This window comes from Pelobates fuscus, chromosome 5 (genome assembly GCF_036172605.1).
Source record: "Pelobates fuscus isolate aPelFus1 chromosome 5, aPelFus1.pri, whole genome shotgun sequence".
Classification (NCBI taxonomy): domain Eukaryota; kingdom Metazoa; phylum Chordata; class Amphibia; order Anura; family Pelobatidae; genus Pelobates; species Pelobates fuscus.
In genome coordinates, this window is record NC_086321.1 from 345,047,392 (window position 1) to 345,068,374 (window position 20,983).

The following is a 20,983-nucleotide window of genomic DNA, read 5'->3' on the forward strand; positions in this document are numbered from 1 at the left end:
TTTTTTTTTTTTTTAAGGTTGTTACTAAAGGGGGGTACTTAAAACTAACCTGCAACTCTGGTACTACAGCATTAGGAAAACAGGTGTGTATACCTAATGCGATAGTGATCTATTAATACAGGGGCTTATGCAACGGCTACTCCTGGCCCATACTTTGAAAGTTTAGCCCAAAGTAACTACAATGTAAATGTTCAAGCTTTGTTTTTCCATTTATTCCTATTTTTTTATTGAAATAGTTTTTTAATTATTAATTGCTTCTCAGACATTGCACTGTACTCATACTGCACTGTGCTTGGTGTCTTTGTTTCCTGTTGTGTGTAGTCTCAAAGCCAGACATGTAAGACATTGCAGTTACAGAGGAGGGAGAACACAGAGCCCAAATGGATCCGCATTTTGTTCCAGTTTGCTGTTGGTCACACATGTAATCCATAACAGCTATGATGAAGATTGAATTGTTAAAGAAACGTCCATGCAGCACAATCACTAAAGCACGCTGTAGTGGTTGTGGTGCCAGGAGTGCTGTGGATTGCCCTCCACTTCCCATGCCCCCAATACTTCATACAGAGAGTCGGAATCTCCTGCAATGAGCTCTTCTGAACTAGTTGTTCAGTGCCAACACATTGGTTGAAGGCATCATCTGATCTTTTTCAGCCAATGATCAAAGTTCTACTGCCTCTGCCAGGCATAGCTCAGACCGAGAGCTTCAGACTCTCTTTCTGAAGTAGTGGAGGTGGCGAGTGGCAGTGAATAAGCACAGCACTGACTGAGTCCGTAGTATGCAATATAGAGAAGTTGCAGATTTGAAGGACGTATGGGTGAAAATATTTTTGACATGTGGCCTGTTTCAGAGGCAAATTATATGTGTAGATCAAACAGAGATACAGTTTTACCACTAAAACTAAGGGAACTGGTTATTGATGTGCGCAAACCGTCCAAACTCAAAAGTAGACAAAGGCATATAGTAAACTGTCCTGATATGTATCCTCCGTAGAAGAGTATTTACCTGGTCTTGCAGTTATCACAGCATTTTTCTGTTCCCATGATGCCTGAGGTGGCCTTGCGGAGTTGTTTGTCTTCAAAATGAGACAAGATGATTCTACCCAAGGGACCATAACAGGGTAAATAAAAAAGGACAAGCATTTACATGTTAAATTGAATGACTACAATGGGGCACTAAATCATCTTCATTAATTTAATCATAGGGGAGGCAATTATTTGCCTTGGTTTAATTCACAGACAGTAGTGTAAGTTTAGGATTTAACCAACATATTGCAAACTAGATGCAAAATGGATGAAGATATAGGAATGTGAGCACTAGATATAGTAACTATGTAGCTATTACAGACAATGTTGAAACAAACATGGCATAAGCAATAGTAGCTAAACTTGCGCGTCAGAGAGATCTTACTTTCTATAAGGGCTGGCTGATTCTTGCACGATTTGCAGCTCACAATAATGAGAAGCATTGTTAGTGTTAAGTGTCTTCAAGCTGTGCATAATGATGGCGAACATGAAGACCTTTGATATTTAATGAAAAGCTATTTAACATTACCACTGAAAAGGAAAAGGGTCTATGCACAAAAATGGCTACATTATGATTAAGTTTTGTGGGTAATTTGAGTAGCCTTTTAAGAATTATTTTCCTTTGTAAGCAGACATAGGATGTTTTTTTTTTCCAATAGGGAAAACCACGCGAGTTTACCAGGAAGTTTTACATTAAAATATGCACTCCAATTGGAATTAAATATTTGGAAGAAAAAGTAAATAAAAGCAAAGTCATCAATATTTCCAGGTTTCTTAAATGAACACTATAGGGTCAGGAACACAAACATGTACTCCTGACCCTATACTGTTAAAACCACAACCTAGCCCCCCCCCATGCCCACTTCCCTTGCCTCCCTAAATATAGTAATATCTTACTTTTGTTCAAGTTTGCAGCTGCTGGCTCTGCCCCGATCTGCCTGCTTGGCTGACATCATCAGAAGTGTTATTCTGAGCCAATCACAATGCTTTCCCATAGGATTGGCTGAGGCAGATCAGTGGCAGAGCCAAACACAGCCCTGGCCAATCAGCATCTCCTCATAGAGATGTATTGAATAAAATCATCTCTATGGGGAAAGTTCAGTGTCTCCATGCAAAGGGAGGGGACACTAAATGGCAGTGCTGCACACTGTACAGCACTGCTCCAGGAAGCACATCTAGTAAGCCATCTAAGGAGTGGTTAGTGGAGTTATCCCTAGGCTGTAATGTAAACACTCCATTTTCTCTGTAAAAACAGTGTTTACTGCAAAAATCCTGAAGGGAATGATTATACTCACCAGAACAAACACAATAAGCTGTAGTTGTTCTGCTGGTGACTATAGTGTCCCTTTAAGCCACCAAAGCATGGCATGTACATACTATAAACATATGCAAAGGCACAAACATACAGACTAAAACAAAAAGCACTCATACTTGCGCCTGCAGCGGTTTGAATTTAGGTATGTTTCCATCTTCCCCAACATTTTCAATTTGTACTGCCGGAAATGCTGGTTTTGTATCTCATTCAACATGTGTCTAGGAAAATGGGGGGAAAAGATAATACACATTTTAAGAAAACATTATGTTGGCATTGACGGCAAATCGTGGTTCAGTAAACAGCCCCACCAACCCACTACATCCCACAAACCGGCAGGAGAGTGTGTGTGTGTGTGTGTGTGTGACCGATGTGCAGATCAGAGTGCAGTTTCTGATCTATAATGACTGATGGGTTGGCAAATTATGGCAATAAGGTCACATTTTGGTGTTGCCATGGCTGTCTGACACCTTCTATCAAATAGGTCATAGATTTCAATTACGCTTCCTCTCTGAAGAAAGAAAGTTATATATTGTTTAACAAAACTCACACAAGAACCAGAATATATTCACCTGTTAAAATTCATATCTGATGAAGCCCACAGTGCATGACAGCAACTAGGAAGCCCATCTCTCCCAGCTCGACCAATTTCCTGGTAGTATGACTCCATTTCTTTAGGGGCCCCATAGTGGATCACTTTGCGAATGTCTGCCTTGTTTATGCCCATGCCAAAAGCAACTGTAGCCACAACACACTGGTAGGGAAATAAAACAGTGGTTAATATTCTGCATCATACTCTAGACTGCTTATTTATTTATTAAATAGTTCTGATGGAGCTCTCTTACTCAGAGCGCTTCACAATTAATGCAAAAGGAATATTGGTAAATATTCAATTTTCCTGGCTAATCATGGCAGCATTTAACATATGGGTTTAGCTCCTCCCTCTAACCCTCAGGACAGGAAACACAATCAATTAAACAATTAAGCCTACCTTCCCATAGTATAATAGGTACCCCAGTATCCTCCACACCTCAGTCTTTTCCTGTCCTCCTAGCCCTAGGACAGTTTTATATATATTTTTTTTCAGTTTGTCTGAATAATTTATTTATTCTTTTTTGCTCACCTGACCATGTTTGATATGGTCTTGTCCCTGTGGAGGTCAGCCTCCCTCCTCAGGAAGCCCAGGCACTTGTAGCCCACTCTCCAAGGAGTTGGGAACCCCTGGGAGCCTGGGTGGTTAGTTCCACAGGCTGTTGGAATCCTCTAGTGTCCAGTGAGTGCTGCAGACCTCGATCAGACGATCCGCATAACGGTAAGGCGCCCGCACATGCTCAATGTGCACGACCGGAACCAAAGTGATTTTTGCCCTTTTCCAAAATGGCGGTTTTGCGATCTCGCGACCAACGTGCGCATGTGCGATCCTTTAAAGGGACAGAGCGGGAAATTTGAAATGGCGGTATTCAGCTCAAACGCTTGTTTCCTTTCAGCTCTATTAGACTGTTCTTAAAGCTCTGCAGGTAAGATCATTTACTTATCTTTTATAATCATACAAATGTTTAGGCTGGGAATACATTATCTTTTTTAATGTTCTTAGCCCTACAGTCAGTATGGATCCATCATCCCCTTCTGCAAAATCAACGAGATCTGCAATAGATCATAGGTGAGCAATATTTTTTCACGTTACTAAAAAGAGTGCATGGAGGGTACAGTCTTATGACTTCTGTATCTTACAGCCCTCGTGACCGGTCCTGTCCCAGATCCCCATCGAGGAGAAGGGAGAAACCGGCAGCCTGCCCTTGATGTGGAGCAAGGCCTATGGATAACTGCAGGCTCTGCAGAAGATGCTTAGCCATGGTTGCAGGAGAATCTGATCGCCAGAAGTCACCGCAAGCCTCTACCTCCTCAGCCAAGGATATTGCTTATTGGATTAAGCAAGCAGTGGTGGAGGGAATTGCAGAATCCAACAAGAGTAAGAGATCAAGAGGTGAGACCTTCGGCATGGACTCAGATCAGCCTGACGATGAATACAGACAGGCTTCTGCTTACCTGGATTTAGAGCCAATCTCTTCCAGTGAAGAGGAGTATATGGAACAACCTTGCTCCTTGGACTCCAAAGCTATGGAGCATTTGATTATGGCTGTTAGAAGAACATTGGATTTGCCAGAAGAGGCCAAGGAATGTTCAGCTTCTGACAGACACTTTGGAGATTTGCACAAGAGAAGACCTTCCTTTCCAGTTCACAGCTCTATTAAAGACCTGATGCAGAGCAAGTGGCAAAATCCAAGTAAAAGGATTACTAGTCAAGGAAGGCTTTCAAAGTTATACCCGATTAAAGAGGAGGATTCCAGATTGTGGACAACGGTCCCAAAAGTTGATGCTCCTATCATTAAGGTTGCAAAAAGATCCACGCTTCCAATTGATAGCAATGCTTCCCTTAAGGAACCAATGGATAAAAGGATTGATGCTGATTTATCTAAAGCATTCATGACAGCGGGATTAGGTTGCCATCCGGCTGTGTCCATTTCTGCTTTGTCAAGAGCCTTGCGTTCCTGGTTACTTGACTTGGAGGATGACATAGATAAAGGTGTTAGTAGACGTCAGATGGTGGAATCCTTGAGGGATATAAAACTCGCCAGTGACTGGCTTTTGGAATCCTCCACTGACCTCATTAGAATTCTTTCTAAGGTTATGGCTCATTCAGTCACCGCTAGAAGGGCGCTTTGGCTGAGATCCTGGGGGGCAGACCTTTCCTCCAAGAATAACTTGTGCTCACTTCCCTTTATGTGAGAAGTGCTTTTTGGGAAGCCGCTGGATGAAGCTATTAAAAAAGCGCCCGAGGTTAAACAGGTCATGCTGCCACAAGATAGGCGTCCCAAGAGACCTCATCTGGACCGCAGACCTTTTAGGGATCAAGGCTACTTTAGGGAAAGTAAGACCTACAGACCGGACAGAGAATTCGCTAGGCATTCCAATTGGAAGAGCGGCCAGAATGTCAAATCTTCTAGGGGCAAGACGCAAAACTCTTCCTTTCGCCCCAACAAGCAATTCTGAAGCTGGCTTACTCCAGGTTCCTTGAGTGGGAGCACGTCTTTCATTCTTTCAGAGGGCCTGGGAAATCATTCCAGATACTTGGGTAAGATCCATTGTCACCGGAGGTTATCATCTGGAATTCGAAGAATTTCCTCCTCCACCAAGGTTTATTCGCACGAGGCTTCCTGCCAACATCCAAAAACTAGAGATTTTGACTCTTTATGTCAACAATCTTCTTATAGAAGAAGCCATCGTACCTGTACCCATAAGAGAAAGATTCCAGGGATATTATTCTCCCCTGTTTTTGGTCAAGAAGCCGGAAGGAAAATGGAGACCTATTTTAGACCTCCAACAGCTCAAACTTTGCTCCATCATTCCTGTTGTTCAACACAAAGATTGGATGATATCGGTGGATCCCAGGGATGCATACTTTCATGTCCCTATCACGATCACCCATCAAAAATTTCTCAGGTTTTGTGTCCGGAAGGAACACTTTCAATTTCAAGCCCTTCCCTTTGGGATAAGTACGGCCCCAAGGACCTTCTCGAAGGTTTTGGTAACCATCATTGCTTTGCTCAGAAAAGAAGGTCCCGGACCTAAGATCAATATTCCAACACAGACAACTAGTCCTCGACACACTCTCTTTTTGGTTGGCTCATCAATTACGAGAAGAGGCGGTTGGCGGTTGCTCAGGATGCTCTATCCATCAAATGGGAATTCGATCTGGCCTACGTCTTTCCTCCAATTCCCCTCATCCACGCTGTTCTGAGAAAGATCTCCAAGGAACATTGCAAAGTGATAGCTGTCCTTCCCTTCTGGCCTCGTCGCCCTTGGCTTCCCCTGTTACAGAGGTTGTCAAAGGACCTGCCGAGGGAGCTTCCAGTCTCGGAAGACCTGCTGATTCAGGGTCCCGTGTTTCATCCGGAGCCTCACAAATTCAGGCTCCATGCATGGCTATTGAGAGGAAATCTCTAGTTGAACATGGCCTTTTGGACCAGGTTATCTCAACCCTGTTACGTTCTAGGAATCCTTCTACTTCTTCTATTTACCATAAGGTATGGGAAGCCTTTGCACGATGGTGTCATTCCAAGGTTCAAGATTTAGGTTCTCCTTCCGTGTCTCAGGTTTTGGGTTTCCTACAAGCAGGCCAACTTAACACGCTTTAAGTGCACTGCTCGGCTCTTTCGGTTCTTTCTGGTATTCGTTGGGCATTAAATCCTATTGTGATTCGCTTCTTCAAAGCAGTCATTAGGATTAGACCTCCTATCAAGATATTCTCAGCTCCTTGGAATTTGCCTCTGGTTCTGCAGGCCTTGACGGAACATCCCTTCGAACCTATTGATGAGGTCCCGATGCAGGTTCTTTCTCTAAAGACCCTGTTGTTACTGGCCTTGGTCTCTGCTAGGAGAATGTCAGATATTAGAGCACTGTCGTCGGAGGAACCGTTCACTACCTTCTTCGATGATAGAGTTGTGCTACGGCCTAGACCTGAGTTCCTTCTAAAGGTTGTTACATCCTTCCATCTGAATCAAGAGATTGTCCTGCCGGGGTATTTTCAGGAGCCATCATCTCCTGAAGAAGAAAGATGTCATACGCTGGACCTAAGGAGGTGTCTTTCCACAAATATTGCACACTCAGCTAATTGGAGAAAGTCTCCCTAATTGTTTGTGATACCTTGGGGTTCTCGTAAAGGTGAAGCTGCTTCTGTCGCAACCCTTCGTTCCTGGACTGTTCAGGCTATTTCTAGAGCTTAGAGAACTAAACAGGTACCAGTTCCCAAGGACATCAAGGCACATTTCACGAGGTCCATCGCTACTTCATGAGCTGCAGAGTCAGGAGTTCCTGCAGAGAGCATCTGTAAAGCTGCCAATTGGTCATCTTTAAAAACCTTTGTGCATCACTACAGAGTGGATGTCTCATCTCGTTCTGATTCAGAGTTTGGCCTATCGGTCTTGAACTCTTATAAGCCTTAAGTGGATATTAAACAATTTTTGTAGCATGACTTACCCTCCCTGAGTGGTTATTGCTTTGGGAATCCCATATGTTAAATGCTGCCATGATTAGCCAGGAATAGAGAAAATTTATTTATACTTACCGTAATTTTCTTTTCCTGGCTATTACTCATGGCAGCATTTGGTCTCCCACCCTCTCTTGGTTTATTCGTCTTGTTACTGGACTGAGGTGTGGAGGATACTGGGGTACCTATTATACTAGGGGAAGGTAGGCTTAATTGTTTAACTGATTGTGTTTCCTGTCATGAGGGTTAGAGGGAGGAGCTAAACCCATATGTTAAATGCTGCGATGAGTAATAGCCAGGAAAAGAAAATTACGGTAAGTATCAATACATTTTCTCTAATAATGTAAGTTTTTTGAATCAAGACCCTTTTGTAACTTATATTAATCGCTCAATGAACAAGGCTCCTAACTCTGATGCTCGTCTTGAACTTCTCTAGGGCAGCACCATACTTATGGAATACCCTTACCCTCTCTGTTGGATTTACACCCAGTCTCCACTCTGAAAACGTTGAAAACTTACTTCTTTAGGAAAGCAGATCAATTAAACTGAACAGCTTTCCGTCCCCGCACCCGGATTCCTCTCCTGCAACGGTCAGCAAAACAAAACCCTAAGCCCTCAGCGAATACTATCCTAGCAACGTACTTTTCTACCCTACCCTTACCTTTTGTGTCACTATACCCACTCCCTCTAGCATGTAAGCTCATTGAGCAGGGCCTTCAATCCAACTGTTCCTGTGCGTCCAACTTGTCTGGTTACAAATACGTGTCTGTTAGTCCACCGACTGTACAGCGCTACGGAACTTGTTGGCGCTTTATAAATGAGATTTAAATTAATAATAATGAGAACACCAGTTATTGCTTCATGAGCTCATTCTGCTATGAGCTTGAATACTTTTAAATTCACTTTCAGAAACAGCACAGTTCTGACTCACTAGCTCCTCTCCGAACACATTAATGGGGTAGTAACTAAATTTATGACAGCAGCAGATGCCCAGATGTGTTACTCTCATCAATCTCAAGCAGTTCAGGACAAGCAGATCATATTTTCCTCAGTCCACGGTTTATATTTCTTACTATATATGAGTGTGCATTTGTAAGGCAGCCATTTATCCTTTTCGTGTACATTGTCTGGAAGTATGTTTTATTTATGATTCACCATTAACAAATCCAAAACTTAAACCGAAACACACAACTGTCTAACAATAACAACCTATAATATCTAAAGTTGCACAATGCTGATATTGCTATGAACGTTCACATTAGCTCATCAGTGCAGACTAGAAGTGCCATGGCAGACTGGGTATCACAGTAATCCACAAAGCAGGGTAATTCACTAAATACTGGATTTCGGAGAAAATGGTTGAATTCAGACTAAAATGGAAACGCTTATACTTATTAAAGCTAATTAAAGGGACAATGTAGACATCCAGACTACTTCAGCTCATTGAAGTCGTTTGGGTGCAGTGTCCCATCACCCTTAAGCCTGAGCATGTAAATATTTTCGTTTTTAATAAAGTGCAATAATTACCTGCTATGGTTAACTCCGCCTCCAGTGGCTGTCAACCAAACCGCCACTAGAGGGAAATCTAGGTGGTTATCCGACTTTTGGTCGCCTAAATGCCACTGGATGTCCTTGCGCTATTTATAATAATAAAAATAACAACAAAGTATTTAACCAGGAAAGGTACATTCAGATTACTCTGGTTTCCAAGTACGTCCTGGGGATGTTACCTTAGCCCAACATCCAGGGGTTGTTACGATTACCCAATTTAATGGTACTCATTTTCTCTACCTCAGAAGGATGAAGGGCTGAGTCAACCCTGCCGGGATTTGAACCTGCGACCCAAGGGTTAAACAGATTCTACTCATGACTAACTGAGCTACGTCACCAGCCTATTTATGAGGACTTCCAGCGTCACCATAAATCCCATTGGGAAATCTTAATGTGAGTGCGGCCATTGCCGCGCATGTGCACTAGGTCTTCTCCGCTGGCTGACGTCGGCAGGGGAGGAGTGAAGTTGGCCCCGAGACATCACCGAGGGACATCAGTGCTGGACCGACGTAAGTGACAGAAAGGGTTTCTAACCCCTTCTGCAACACGGGGGGGGGGGGGGGGATGAGTGGCCTTGACTGAGGGGGAAGCTAGAGTGTGAGGAAAACAAGTTTGTTTTCCTGGCACTATAGTTTCCCTTTAAAGCATGTGTTACTTAAAGCTAATTAAAGCATATATTGTTAGGTAGGGGCATTAGGGAGGTTTTTAACCTCCCCTGTAATAATATGGGAGTCATATTGACCCTCATAGGCATTTTATTTATTTATTTCCACAGCCCTTACGCCACAGAGGTTGTTTTTTTTTTTTTTACTATTTTCCTGCTGGTTCCCAGCTCATCATGAAGATATGCAGATAGTTCAGATTTCTTTGAAGTATCTGGGTCAAGATTTCAGCTGTCTGGTAGCATTCAGTCTGGCTAAACTATGGACCAAATTCAGGCTCGTTTGGAGCCTGCTCTGCGAAATTCAGACATTGTTAAAAAGTGTAAACAACGTATGGATTTTACATTCCGAATGGCCCTGTACAGCGCTAGATGGTTTTGACCCTTTGGGTGCGGGGAAATTCAGAGTTTAGCGCATTACCTTGTAAGTATGCATTCCTCACCATTACAATGATCACGTTAATCCAGGAAGCCAGTTAGCTGGAAACTACCAATGAAGACGTGATTTAAAATTACACGTATGTCACCGTTTCTATAAAACGTTCTTATTGATCACCTACAATCTCCATGCATTTTCTACATTTCTTTCTTTATACCATTAATAGAAAATAAAATTATTTAAAAAAAAAAAAAAACAGTAAATAGGCGTTATTCACTGGTTGATCAGAGATTCCGGGCTTTGTAGACAGAATGTTGAGATTCTGTGAGATCTGTGACCTTACCTGGAGTTCATCCCTCATGAACCGATGATGTATTTCCCTCCTTGCTTTGATCCCCATGCCAGCATGGTAAGTGCCACATTTAATGCCCAGTTTAAGCAGCTCTGCTGTAACTTGCTCAGATGTCTTCCGGGAAGGGCAGTAAACAATTGTAGCTCCTTCAAACTCCCAGCCAGACCTACAGAAACGAACACCCACACATCATACTTGAGCAACGTTTTATGTAAACTAAAGCAAACAATTTTCCAAGTGATTGGCTAATCTTCTCTCCAAGCCCCCTGACTTTTTTTTTTTTTTTAATTCAAATAAATCAGACAAGGGGTCAAAATTTCTACTTGCTGGCGAGCCATTGGCAACAAAATATTGAACGCTGGTCAAGTAGAAATTCACCCAGAATTCATATATTTTTCTCAGAGATTTAATTGTATTTCTTTTTTTGCCCTTGTAATTGTTTCATTCTAGCTATACGAAAAGCATTCAGAGCAACTCTGGAAAAAACTCTAAAAGTAGAGCATCGCTATGGAAACCAATTAATGATTTTCCTGCACACTGCTCTACTTTACCCCAGAAATCCTCTTTGCAAACAACCCCTTAGAATATCAAGGGGACAAAAGCTATAGAACATTGTCATTATTAAAGGAGCTGCGTTCTTGCATAGAGTGCAAGGATCTCCACTGCTCCCATCATACCGCACATGTTATTAAAAAATATGTTAAATACTTCAGCTTACAGACCACTCCCTTCCAAGGGTGACATCACATGCTATGTAAGGCATGGGGCCTTAAAAGGAAAAGGGACAAAATGAATTTTGTTTATGGGTGCTGTATTGTCGGAGTAATCCATGGTACTGTTTATGGAAGAAATGTACAGATATATGGGCTGACACTGACCTAATCACTGTTATATTAACTCTGTCAGCCACACACATTGCAAGGAGAAGACAGGAGGATGTCTAGTGCTATCTCCAGGTTATTAGGTGGTCCTGGGAGTCCCCACATTAAATGTCTACCGGGAGAAGGAATAAGGTAGCCACACGTAGCTACCTAGTATTAGTAAACTATGTGGTCAAAATGTAACTAATTTTTAATCATCGTGCAGGTATTGTAAACGTAAATAGAATAAATGGAAAAAAAACGAAAAACGAAAAAAACACCACATTATTTTTACGTTTCTTAAAGCTACTGGCAACTTCACACCAAGACTCAGTAGCAGAGAGACCCACCCTCACCAGGAAGAGGCTCCAACAATAAGTATCCTCTTATTCAGGTTAAGGGGGCAATATAGGCACCAAAACAACTTTGTGTGTAGATCATGCACCTGCAGTATCACTGCACAATTGTCTGCCATTTGGGAGTTAAATCACTTAGTTTATGCAGCCACGGGTCACACCTCCCTGTGTGTGACTTACACAGCGTTCCTTAACACGTCCTGAAAAGAAGTTGTTCCTGCTGTGCACATTCTGTTTGAAATGTATTATCTCCTGCTCTGTTAGTAGCCTTCTTTACCCTGCAGGAGTCTCCTGCGTGTGATTAAAGTTCAATTTACATTGACAAAAATGTCTAAAGCAAGTTAACATCTGATTGAAAGTAAAACCATTGTTTTCATGCATGCTGTGTGAGTCACAACCTGGGCTGCATAAACAGAAACAAAAGTGGCTCAGCCAAGTAGAGCTAACAGACGCTCCTGCATTGGAGCTTTCGACTCTCTACAGAAGTAGAAGCAGTAAGCAGTGCCCAGTGAACCCCGGGTCACAAAGGAGGGGTGAGTGGCAGGGATACAGGCTTACCAGGGTACTCTGGGCACCATAAACTACAACAGCGGGCAGTAGTATGTTGCGGTCACCGGCCCGCCGAGCCTCACGGCCGTGCCCGACCGGCATGGCCGCGCCGACAACACGAGCTTACCTGCTCGTCGGCGAGCCGGGAACCGCTCTCTCTGTTCTTCCGGGCATCACGCCCGAATCCAACATGGCGCCAATCACGTGGTCGCGTCTATGAATAGCTCCGCCCCCGAGAATTATACCAACGTGTGCGTGACGTCACGACGTCAACGCACACGCACGTTTTGGGGTCAGAGGTCGCCCTCTGACCAATCATAGCTTAGAGAGGGGTATCTAAACCCCTAGTTTACCCCAGTACTTTGCCCTGTCGTGGTTTCCGTTTCCTGGTTTCCTGAGAGTGCTATTTTCGTGTTTATTATCTCCTGGTATCCTGATCTTGGCTTTTCCCTGGTTATTCTGATCTATGGTTTTCCTGACTTGGCTTGTTTAAACGTTATTGAGTATTTTCTGGCTTCCTTGACCTCGGCTTTCCCTTTGACCATTCTCTGTCTCTAGCGTATTAGTCCGGCCATTCTAAGGTCTGGTTTACGCTCTATCCTGTTATTTTCCTTTCCTTAATTATGTATATGTTTACATAGTTTCTGCGTGCTGGACCACACTACTAGCCGTGACATAGTGGTTATCAGTGTTTGTAGTGTTCCTTAAGGTTTAGCTATTGAGTTCAGGCAACACAGAGACAGGGGTCACATTGCAAATCAAGAGGAGAAATGGAAACATTGTTTATTTTTCGACTCTATTCTTTATACTTTCTCAATGCTGACAAAGAGGTGCAAAGGACAGAGCTTATAACAATGACTGACAAGGAGCTGAAGATGGAGACGCTCAGTTGCAGGATAAAAAGGTACAGATTTCAACATTTAATTTTATTTTTATCACTCTTCATAAATCTCTATGACAGGAATGAGTAAACATATAAAAAATTCTGTGAAATGACTGCTCCCCTTAAGAAGTCTAGATTTATTCATCTCTGTTGGCTTACAATTTGGCCAGCACAACGTAAAAATAAAGAAAATGGTTTTTGATATTAAAAAAATAATTCAAGAATATAGCAGGCCAGAATTCAGAACTCATTGGAAATTGCACTATACAACCCTCTGCATTTAACAGCAGGGCTGTGGAGTCTGAGTCGAGGAGTCGGAGTCTGAGTAAATTTTGGGTACCTGGAGTCGGAGTCGGTGCATTGTTTGCCGACTCCGACTCATACTAAATTTAGATTGGAATTAAAAAAAGCAAGTTTAAATGTCCCAATTCACAAAAAGTTATAATTAATGACTTCTCTACTGTAAGAATAAAGACCAATGCATGCAGTGCCTCACGTAACCGCAAAACGAACACGTTAAGTGACCGTGAAGAAGCATGCTTTTCATGTGCTTCACTATATGGCATGCAACGCACAATTAGGAAAGGCAATACTTATACTTTCCATAGTGTTGTGTTCTGCTGTTACAGGGAACGCAGCGCCCATGGGTAACCTAGCCTCTCACTGATAAGGGATTAAGTAAATCTGTTTTTTGCAGGACTAGAGACACTTGTATAAGTGAAGGGAATGGAGGATCAATAGTTCAAGACTGAAGCTCTAAACCATTTGAAAAACATGTTGAGCACAATTGAGAAGATGAACGCAGATGAAGAAGGTTACAAACAGATATTAGAGTTAGAGGAAGACAGTTCAGCAAGTATTGGGGAAAGTTTAGAAACTGAAGAGAATGCTGACATTTTTTTAGACAACTTTGTTGAAGAAGCATTGAAGCTTGCTACTATTCATCATATGCGATGTGCTGTTCATACACTGCAACTTGCCATAAGAGATGGATTAAAAGATTGCCATGCAGCTACACTAATTGGCAAATTCCGGCAAGTAACTGTTGCAGCCAGAGCCCCGAAAACAGATGCAATTTTGAAAAGACGTGCAGGAAAAGGAGCCATTTTGGGTCAAACAACTCGCTGGGGAAGCACTTATTTAATGGTGAAGCGTTTGCTTGAACTTAAAGACTTCATAGAAGAAATGGACAATGAAAATCTTGCATTAACTGAAAGCCAGTGGACACAAACAAAAGAGCTGGAGAACCTTCTTTCTCACCCCTTCACTGTCACCAAGAGTTTGCAATGTGACAATCTAACCCCGGGTAAATTCCTTTTGGAATGGAAGAGCCTGTTATATCAACTGAACAAAAATGGGGGGTTATTAGCGGAGGGCATTGCATCTTCAATGATGAAAAGAGAGAGTCTTTTGCTGGAAAATGAAATCTTGTTAGCGGCTATTTATGTCGACCCAATGAGCCGACTTTTGTTGAACAGTGAACAGACTGCTACTGGGAAAAAGGCCCTCTATGATGTAGCAGTTCGCACGAAGGGATTACGACCTGAAATACCTCCACTGGATGAAGTTCTTTTAAGCAATAGTGGTAAATCAGGATCATCTTCTTCAAACGAAGAATTAGATTTTGATTCCTTCTTAGACAAAATGGAAGGTTCTAAAAGAAAGCGAAGTCGCATAAGCGTTACAGAACCAGTAAATGTCCAAATAAAAAAATTCCAACAGGAGTTTTATGAAGCACTAAAAGAAGTTGAAAAGTATGATCGCTCATCAAAACTTACTGTTGAAGAAGCCATCCTTGTTTATCCAGAGATCGTTAGTGATGTAGCCAGAATAGTTACTGCAATGCCACCCACCCAAGTCAGTGTCGAAAGATTATTTTCAGCCCTAAAAATAATGAAGTCTGACTTAAGAGCCTCTATGAAAGAGGATCTGGCAGAGGCAATTCTCTTCCTTCGAACTCTACATTGAATTGATTTGCATTTGCTAAGCCTATAACTACATTTCCAGATTAATAAAACCATTTCTAGGTTTTACAGATTTTGTTTTTGGTTCATATAGATCAGCTTTGTTTTTGTTCTAAAACAACCAAATAGCATGGTTTGTATTTTTGAACTTTTAAAGTTCCTGTTCCTGATGTTTATGCCTGCTGCTACTATCCAGCCACTTGATTGATTAATAAAAACATTTTTATAAAACTTTGTTGTTTTCATTGTGTTTGTCTTTTGCTTAAACTGTTCAATACAGTAGACTGTTAGCTTCCCAACCAGTAGTCCTGTGGTAATGACATGTATGTTGCCTTTCTTTCCTTCAAGGAATGTATAAAATACATTTGCATATTAATACAGAGGAGTCGGAGTCGGAAGTACAAAAAGCTGAGGAGTCGGAACATACCGTATTTATCGGCGTATAACACGCACTTTTTTCCCCTGAAAATAGGGGGAAAATCGTGGGTGCGTGTTATACGCCGATATCCCATAATTACTTACCTGTCCTGAAGCGTGGGCCGGCTTCACAGCGCGCACCGCGGTACAGGAACTTTAATTTCAGGTTCCGGTTTCCGGCGGGACTGAAAGGAAGTGTGCACAATAGTGTGCACACTTCCTTTCAGTCCCGCCGGAAACCGGAACCTGAAATTAAAGTTCCTGTACCGCGGTGCGCGCTGTGAAGCCGGCCCACGCTTCAGGACAGGTAAGTAATTATGGGAGGGGAGGAAAGTACACTATGGGAGGGGAGGGGGAGGAAAGTACACTATGGGAGGGGAGGGGGAGGAAAGTACACTATGGGAGGGGAGAGGGAGGAAAGTACACTATGGGAGGGGAGGGGGAGGGAAGTACACTATGGGAGGGGAGGGGGAAGTACACTATGGGAGGGGAGGGGGAAGTACACTATGGGAGGGGAGGGGAGGGGGAGGAAAGTACACTATGGGAGGGGAGGGGGAGGAAAGTACACTATGGGAGGGGAGGGGGAGGAAAGTACACTATGGGAGGGGAGGGGGAGGAAAGTACACTATGGGAGGGGAGGGGAGGAGAGGGGAGGGGGAGGAAAGTACACTATGGGAGGGGAGGGGGAGGAAAGTACACTGGGGGGGAGGAAAGTACACTATGGGAGGGGAGGGGGAAGAAAGTACACTATGGGAGGGGAGGGGGAGGAAAGTACACTATGGGAGGGGAGGGGGAGGAAAGTACACTATGGGAGGGGAGGGGGAGGAAAGTACACTATGGGAGGGGAGGGGGGGGAAGTACACTATGGGAGGGGAGGGGGAGGAAAGTACACTATGGGAGGGGAGGGGGGGGAAGTACACTATGGGAGGGGAGGGGGGGAAGTACACTATGGGAGGGGAGGGGGGGAAGTACACTATGGGAGGGGAGGGGAAGGAAAGTACACTATGGGAGGGGAGGGGGGGAAGTACACTATGGGAGGGGAGGGGGAGGAAAGTACACTATTGGGAGGGGAGGGGGGGAAATACTATGGGAGGGGAGGGGGGGAAATACTATGGGAGGGGAGGGGGGGAAATACTATGGGAGGGGGGGGAGTACTATGGGGGGGGAAATACTATGGGAGGGGAGGGGGGAAATACTATGGGAGGGGAGGGGGGAAGAATACTATGGGAGGGGAGGGGGGAAGAATACTATGGGAGGGGAGGGGGGAGAATACTATGGGAGGTCAGGGGGGGGAAATACTATGAGGGGGGGGAAATACTATGGGGGGGGGAATACTATGGGAGGGGAGGGGGGAGAATACTATGGGAGGGGAGGGGGGAGAATACTATGGGAGGGAAGGGGGGAGAATACTATGGGAGGGAAGGGGGGGAGAATACTATGGAAAGGGGGGGACACTATGGGATGAGGGGAAACACTATTGGATGAGGGGGGGAATACTATTGGATGAGGGGGGGAATACTATTGGATGAGGGGGGGAATACTATGGGAGGGGGGGAAATTTCCTGGAATTTCTTTCTAAAAATGAGGTGCGTGTTATACGCCGGTGCGTGTTATACGCCGATAAATACGGTATATCTACCGACTCCACAGCACTGTTTAACAGAATGTACATTTATTGAACTGAATTGCAGAATTTCCAACACTATATAAATAATTGTTATTCTTAGACCAAAACTGGAAACCAATAATTAGAAGTGAACGATAGTAGAGTTGAATTACTTTAAAGTGTATACTGTTATTTTTTGCTCTTATTCCTCATCTCGAGTTGCCCTGAGAACAAAGTATTGCTCCGGGAGATTAAGCAGCATATCATGGAAGATTTCTAAATCTGGCTTGCAGGACAAACACACAAAAACTCAACATCTACAGGCAGCCGTTGAGTATACAAATTATGCCAATTACCAGAATGTAAATTTGTAGACAGCGTCCTCAGACTCATTTTACTACTAATGATATGTTTGGTAAAATGATATGATACGTGGTGGAGTCCTCAGAGAAATTATTGACATTAACTTTTTTTATTTTTTTTTGTTTGGACCCTGAGCTCTAACCATCTGTGACAACATCTGTGTATTTTCCTACCCTGAATGAAACTTGATAGATGTTGGAGGAAAATAGGGCTTCCTAGGGGAGATCTGTCTGTTTGCGGCTCGGCTCTAACGTTAGATAGTAAGCTCTTCAGAACAGAGCTATGTGGGGGGAACAAAAATTATTCTAGTATCAGAACCACTGATTTAACAGTAATGCAAAAGCCTCTGTTGTAAAATATGTTACAATGTAAGTAAATTCTCCTTTATAGTGTAAGTCACCAATCTGTATACAGCAAACAAGAAAGATTTAATGGAATGAACCCAGTCAGTGAGAAAATGCAGCTGTGTCATCATCTCACCCAATGCTTTTCCACTGGCTGCAAGATTTTCTAGCATTGAACCCAGCAGGTACATTAAATCATTGTGGCAGGAAATAAATTCAAACAGACTTGGGCAGTGATGCTGAAATTAGATTCAGAGTTTTATGTACTATTTCGAAATTGCTTTTTCTTTTCCCACCTTAGAGAGAACACTACACAAACAATAACCCACAGTCACAAAAGTAGAAACAAGTAGTGGAAAGGAAAACATCCACAAAAACAACAGCAAAACAACAAACTCCTCCAGACAAGATTAGGTGCAGATTTCACCAGCTTGCCATACTGCCAACCCTTCAACATGGGATACAAAATATATAATGCATTATCCTTGGCATTCTAACAGTCAGGGAGCATGTATGACTAAAAACAGCCATCCAGCTGTGGCAGGACTACAAGCCCCACAATGAATTGCCTCCAGACGGCTATCTGTTGGCCACTCCTGAGCTACAAAGTGCCTAGGGATGATTAATTTCTGTATTGCATTAAATCTCATACATATGCCACTGTCATCAGTACGGTCCAGGATTCAGTACAGCAGAGGTTCAGACACAGATTCGCCTTCGCAAAGCCATAACCAATCCCAATTTCTAACATTTCCATTACTGCATGGTAATGGAAAGTAATGAGAAAATAAGTCATCTGACCCATCAAAAACACAGCTATTGGATTAACTGGAGAAACCGTTATAACCGCTGAAGGTGAAATCTTATTAACACTGCTTTTACTGAAGCAAAACAGCTGTGCTGAGAGTCGGTAGCAGCTTTCTCCTCCTGCTATGAACAAACAAATAAAAACTAATAATATTTCCAACTCATATCAGCATTAAAATTTCAACAAGTACCTTTATTGCTTGGTCAGGACATCCCGCTGTAATACAGCATGAAAAATAGCACAAAGACCACTCTAACATGTATTCTGCCCTAGCTGTAATATGTACAATTACAGAAAACCATCATTACTCAAAGTAGCCTTACCCTTTCTTTTTAACAAGAAATTGTTGCAGATCCTTGCTGATATTAGAGGTTTTACGTCCTACATCAAGGTATAGGTTTGGCCGATCAAAACTAGTGCAGGTGATCTGTGGATTGCGCAAATTGAGGGACCTCATTATGTCATCACGGATTGAGGGGCTTGCCGTTGCTGTCAAAGCTACAATGGGCACCTGAAGAGGTACAGATTGAAAAATATTTTGTTAAAACCCACGCTTCTCAAGATTCAAGAAGTCAGCTTCTACTTCCTAGTTAAATTTTCAGAAACATTTTTTCTGACAATATTCTTTTAAAATTGGCAAAACTGAACTGATAGAAAGATATTCAATGAACACCTACGAGAAATTAAAAATAAAAAGATTTGCAAAGCAGATAAAGACCTACTATTAATGTTTATATTACATTTCCTGACTCGCAATGGGATAGCAACAGAGAGGGAAAGGCAGCTCTTACCGATGGCAGTGTTCTTTTAAGAGATCCCAAATTTCGATATGCACTTCTGAAATCATGGCCCCATTCAGAAATGCAGTGCGCTTCATCTATTGCGATCAATGTGATACCTACAGATTAATTAGTAGAAATATTTTTAATCTATTGCAATAAAACACATATCAATATCTCTCAATAAGTTTGATTATTGTTGAAACTGAATGGCGTACTATCAATCCATAGGAGTAGGTAAAGTTATGAATGGTCTATAGCTAAAAGGAACACTATAGTGTCAGGAATACAAACGTGTATTACTGAAACTGTAGGTTTAAATAACTGTTTAGTCCCCCGGCTCCCATTACTTCGGATGAGAAAGGTGATTTACGACCCCGGACGTACCTCTAGTGGCTGTCTAAGTGACTTCCACTGGAGGTGTCCCTAGGGAGCAATGAAAACACTGCACTGAAAAGGCAGTGTTGACATTAAAAATCCTGTGGGGGGCTGGGCCTGACAGCCAAGATGGTAGGACGTATCCTCTCATAGCTCCGACACGATCGAGCACAAAACAGGACTTATTAGCTCCTAACAGCCTCTACTGCAAACGCACACGAATTGTGGAATGCGCTAAAATGAGAGGTGACTCAGAGATGCCTGAATTGTTCTGTTTCACGTCAAACTCACACCATCCGAACCTGTGGCCTAGCTTGACAAGCTTATACTTATCACTGCACACCTAAAAAGAAGAATATATAAAAAAAAAAAAAAAAAAAAAAAAAAAAAGCCTGCAGGGCCTGACTATACTCACTAGAACAACTACATTAAAGGGACACTATAGTCACCAGAACAACTACAGCTTAATGTAGTTGTTCTGGTGAGTGTAATCATTGCCTTCAGGCTTTTTCATGTAAACACTGCCTGAAAAGGCAGTGTTTACATTGCCTCTAGGGACACCTCCAAGTGGCCACTCCTTAGATGGCCAGTGGAGGTGCTTTCTGGGGCAGTGCTGCACAGTAGGCAGCCCTGCCGTTCAGCGTCCCCACGCTCTGCATGGAGACGCTGAATTTTCCTCATAGAGGTGCAAGGATTCGATGCATCTCTATGAGTAGGTCCTGATTGGACAAAACGGCATTTGGCCCCGCCCCGTGCCGATTTGTTCCTATGTGAAGGCATTGTATTGGCTAAAAATCTGCCATTTTGATGTCACAAAGGGGGCGGAGCCAGCGCCGGAGGACCCGCGCGGCGCTGGAAATAAGGTGAGTTTTAAACTTTTATAGGAGAGCTAAGGGGGGGGGGGGCAAGCCACCTAAATGGTGGGTGTAGCACTATAGGGTCAGAAATACATGTTTGTGTTCCTGACCCTATAGTGATCCTTCAAGCTGTAGTTGTTTTGGAGACTATAGCGTCCCTTTAAGACTTGCCAATCAAAACATATTTTTTGGCAATTTATTATTAGAAGATAGATATGTCTGCAAACTCTTATACACTTATTATGATAGATCACAAAATTTGAAAATATTTTGAGCATCTCAAAAGTAACAAATATAAATATGTATGTATACATCAAACAACATCAGAAATGTTTAAACAATTCTAATAATTAGTTCTAAACCATTCATTTTCAAAAGTCCCACTCTCGCATTACCCGCACAAGTGTTTGTAGGACAATAATTCTTTCTCATCAGTTCAGCTGTGCCAAAAGGAGTCAATGTCGATTTAGCCAAGCTGACAATTATGAGACAAT

At 42.8% G+C, this 20,983-nt stretch overlaps 1 protein-coding gene across 1 annotated transcript in view; it reads right to left on the reverse strand.

Annotated features, from left to right (window-relative positions):
* Window positions 1–20,983, reverse strand: part of WRN (WRN RecQ like helicase) — an 87,746-nt gene that overhangs the window by 30,253 nt on the left and 36,510 nt on the right. Inside the window, exons 17-22 of the mRNA XM_063455829.1 lie at window positions 19,267–19,373; window positions 18,799–18,986; window positions 10,317–10,491; window positions 2,908–3,089; window positions 2,455–2,556; window positions 1,004–1,096 (exon numbers count right to left, since the gene is read on the reverse strand). Coding sequence (XP_063311899.1) covers window positions 1,004–1,096; window positions 2,455–2,556; window positions 2,908–3,089; window positions 10,317–10,491; window positions 18,799–18,986; window positions 19,267–19,373 — 847 coding nt within the window. The remainder of the gene's footprint in view (window positions 1–1,003; window positions 1,097–2,454; window positions 2,557–2,907; window positions 3,090–10,316; window positions 10,492–18,798; window positions 18,987–19,266; window positions 19,374–20,983) is intronic.